Here is a 4,352-nt window from a genome sequence, read left to right as displayed (position 1 = left end):
GGTAGAATTTGGTGATTTGGTGTCAAATTTCATAGTTTGGCACTGGTGCAAAGGATCCTGCCCTGTGTGTGTTAGTATGTGCGTGTGGGGGTTTATCATTTTGAGATGAGCTTATCTCCAGTCACCCCAAAACTACGTCGAGAGTTAAGAGAATTAATGAAGGGTATTTAGGTAATTTTCTTATTATATGAATTTTGACTCATTAATTAATTCCCCCAACCCTCAAAATCATGGTTGTTAAAATTCTGATTTATCTCTACGGTTTTACGTTTTTACGATTTTTTTCATCACAATAATTTTATTAATATTTCAAACGCTTTTACTTTTTTTTACATTTTAATTTTATGTTTTACGATTTTTTAGCCCATTTCCGATTTTACTTGAAATCTCGATTTTAACAATATTGCTCAAGACGATGTAGTTTTAGGATGATCAAAGATAAACTTATCTCAAGTTACGGATATATATATATATATATAACTGTCTTGTTGCAGGAAGTGACACTGTAAGTCAACCTGCAACAAATTCTACAAGACCAAGCCTTTATCGTAAATCACAATTAACAGAAGAGTTAGATTAAATTGGTTTGACATTTTTTTTATATCCATGTAAGGACACTTGATTTGTGTGTGCACGAAAATACTTAAAAGCTTGACAGAATTAAACCCATATATAACTGTCTTGTATCGTAAGTGAATAAGTCAACGAAACAAATTCTACAAGACCAAGCCTTTATCGTAAATCACAATTAACAGAAGAGGTAGAAATAAATGTTACATGTTTTAGTTTTTTTTTTTTTTTTTGATAACAACATGTTTTAGTTTTATATCCATGTAAGGAGTAGATCTTTATCACGAATACTTAAAAGCTTGAGAGAATTAATTCGTATTTGACAATCAGTTAATCTATTTCTATTCGAGTTTCCCAAAGTCAGTGCGTGATATACGAAATTCAAGCCACAAATAACGTGAATTTTACACTTACAGAATTATAAATTAAAATACATAATAGCAAACTTGTTTTGTAAGACACAGAATATATCAGAGATAAATATTGTGAATTTATCAGCGGTTACAATTTAGGAGTAATTATCCTAAACTATTACAGCTGAAATGTTTTTAAAAACATTTTTTTGATAATATTGTTAATTCTATCAGTTATGATTTAGGATAATATTTACTAACAGTAAATATGTTTTTGAAAGTTTTAACAGTAAATCAAATTCGCAATATATATTTACCTGGAAAATATTTATTGACTACGTATTTACGATAACTTTTTTGATCATGTAATTTTTTTCTATAAATTTTGTAAATTTGATAACTCTTATAGCTTAGAATAATATATATATTTTTAAAAAGACACTATCCTAATTCCTAAACTGTAGTAACTGATAAATTCACAATATTATTTACTTAAAAAAATTAAACGATAAAAAAAGTTATCTTAGATACCTAATCAGTAAATATTTTTCAGATAAAAGTTGCGGATTTGGTTGACTGTTCAGTAAATATTATCCTAAATTATAAGCGATAGAATTAACGATATTAACGAAATATTTAAATTTAAAAAAAAAGTTTACTAATAGAAAAAAGGGTTTGTTTGTTCTAAAGTTACTTTAGATAATTTTATCTAATATTCACCGAAACGACGTCGTTTTGGGACGAAAATTATGGTGTTTTTATAATTTTAATTTATTTTAGGATTATAATAATCTTTATCATTCTAATTTTTTTATTTTTCAACTCCAAAACGACGTCATTTTAATAAACATTAGACAAAATTATCTAAAGTAACATTAACTACTTTTTTCCTTAAAAAAAATTCTCATACGCTCCTTTAGTAAAAGGCGAAAGAATAGTTCGCTGAGGTCAACACATTATATGCTTTTATCCAACAGGATCTATCATGATAAGTTCAATATCTCATCCCACTTTAGCGTTTATAAATAGACGGGTCACATTTAAAATTTTATCATGATACGTTGTCATTTCATATTCTCAGTCAAAAAAAAAACCTTATACGTGCACCTTGACCCTCGAGACAAAATGGCTTCAAACTCTATCGACAACAAAGAAAAAGAATATTCTTCGTCTTGGACAAAGAAGCAGAACAAACAATTTGAAATGGCACTGACAATTTATGATGAAGACACCCCAAATCGATGGCAAAATATAGCCCAAGCAGTTGGTGATAAATCAGTCGAGGAAGTGAAGATACACTATGCAATTCTGGTAGAAGATATTTATCGTATAGAGGCTGGGCTGGTTCCAATTCCCAAGTATAATCCCATGAGAAGCACCAATTTTATTGATGTAGAAAGGTACCTAATGCTCCCAACTATAATCTTATTTCTGCAAGTTATTAATGTAAAAGACTATATATTGAGAATTATAGTATAAATTTTTATTTTTTAGCCTTGTTATTAATTATAGATATGCAGGCATGGCAAGTATCTTCAGTTGAATTCAAATATGTGAAGGTTGAGATTTTATCATATGATCTCATACCACATTAGATCGATTTTGGAAGAGATCAAGGGAAGCAATTCAAGATCATATGAAGGGATAGAGGGTCATTTTTCAATTACTATAATAACGTCGAAAAATCTTTCGACTTCAGTATTTTCATTTTTTTGATCGATGTGAATCATTTCATTTTTGTCTCTATTGACTATTGGTCTATTCTCCATTGCAATAAAGCCAGTTTGGGAGCCTTGTTTAACTTCGTATGTTATGCTTTTCCGATAAACAAATCCAAAGAATCACATTATGACCTCCTCCTTTTCAAGGTAAAATGATTACTTTATTTAATAAAAATTTCAAAATAAACATGTTTGATGTATACATTATTTTTTTTGGAAAAGTTCATCAATTTCTATGTAATTTTGAATGTCTAAAAATATCTCAAAAATCTAAATGTTAAGAGATTACGTGTCTTATGGCTCAATCATTATCTGTAATTATATTCGAGTCGAAAATATTCAAATCATGGTGAAGCTAGTTTTCCCACTGGGATTATTTTTTCCATTCAAAGGATTTGAACCCAAAACTTTACTTAAGCAGAATCAAACATGTATCACTTGAATCACCTTTGATTTCCTTACTGATGACAACCACACTAGAATCTTATGTTCATAAACCGATGGGATACTCCTCTCTATATATATCCATTTTCGTAAAATGTTATCTTTGATATCCAACTTAATAAGTGTTGGGTATGATTGATACTTCGCATACTGATAAGGGCTAGTCGTCGGGTGCAATTGGGGTTCCTCAGAAAGGCCCGTAGAGGCTAGGTATTGTTGTGGGCCTCTGATTTATTGTAATTTTCTTAATAGTTTGGGTTTGGGCCCATGAATAGCTGTTGTTAGAATTTTCTAATCATATTTATATTTTTTTTTTGTAAACCGAGTGACTTATAACGATTGGTGGTGAGGTGAATATAGTACATACAAGTTGAACGTAGCCTAAATTGGGTGAATCAGAATAAATATTTGTGTCTATTCTATCTCTCTTTCTCTTTTCGTTTGTGATTTGTGTGATTGTCGATTTCCAACAATAATTAAAGATATCTTGATAATTTCATTCCCTAGTTTGAATAGAAAATATCTCTACATAATCTTATTCCTAATTTGAATAGAAAATATTTTCGTGATCTTTAACTCACTTTAACATAAACCATGTGTTTGGAAGTGGGGTAATAGTGGATTGTGGCTGAGATAAATTAACTGATGTACTTTTTCATTTAACTATAACCTTTGGCACTAAACGAAAGAAAAAACAGTTATTTCTTTCTCAAAGTATATAATGCCTTCTTCGATTTCAATTTCTAACCAACCTTTACCTACCCGGTTAGAGATGAGAAGTTTTGCAAGCAAATGGAATTTTAATACATTTGTACATTGGAATGTTGATTGAACACAAACAAATTGAAATTAGTGTTTAGGGACGTCATAGAGGAAGATGAACAACCATACTTGTTAACAAGTTTCACATTACCGAAGCACCAGGGTTGACTTTCTAACCTTTTTTTTTTTTTGATAACATTCTAACCTTTTTTTCAGTTCCTCTTCCAAGCCTTTGTCCAGCTGACACCAAACTTTATTCCTTACTCTTCCAAAACAGAAGCATGTATGTTTCTGACCCACTCTGATTTGGTACGAGCATATAATTTATTTTAGTTTCAATTTATTTTTATTAATTAAAAATGAAAATTTTTAATTTTAATTAATCAAATTAAATTATGATTAAAGTCATAAAAATGATATCATCAATATTACCATGTGACCTTGAATTGACATGACATATTCCCCATCAACCCTTAACCAGCATAGAACCCAAAAAAACATA

General features: G+C 29.6%; 1 protein-coding gene across 1 annotated transcript; it reads left to right on the top strand.

Annotated features, from left to right (window-relative positions):
- The first annotated feature begins 2,048 nt into the window (after positions 1 to 2,048).
- On the top strand, positions 2,049 to 2,480 carry LOC133311860 (protein RADIALIS-like 5). The gene is made up of 2 exons (XM_061512985.1): positions 2,049 to 2,323; positions 2,444 to 2,480. The coding sequence occupies exons 1-2, from the start codon at positions 2,049 to 2,051 to the stop codon at positions 2,478 to 2,480; spliced, it is 312 nt and encodes a 103-aa protein (XP_061368969.1).
- Positions 2,481 to 4,352: the final 1,872 nt, after the last annotated feature.

The sequence above is a fragment of the Gastrolobium bilobum genome, unplaced genomic scaffold (assembly GCF_033153095.1).
Source record: "Gastrolobium bilobum isolate Gb01-03AN ecotype WA unplaced genomic scaffold, APGP_CSIRO_Gbil_v1 utg739, whole genome shotgun sequence".
In the NCBI taxonomy this organism is placed as follows: Eukaryota; Viridiplantae; Streptophyta; class Magnoliopsida; order Fabales; family Fabaceae; genus Gastrolobium; species Gastrolobium bilobum.
Note: the sequence above shows the minus strand (reverse complement) of the source record. Positions and strands in the feature narration are given on the sequence as shown.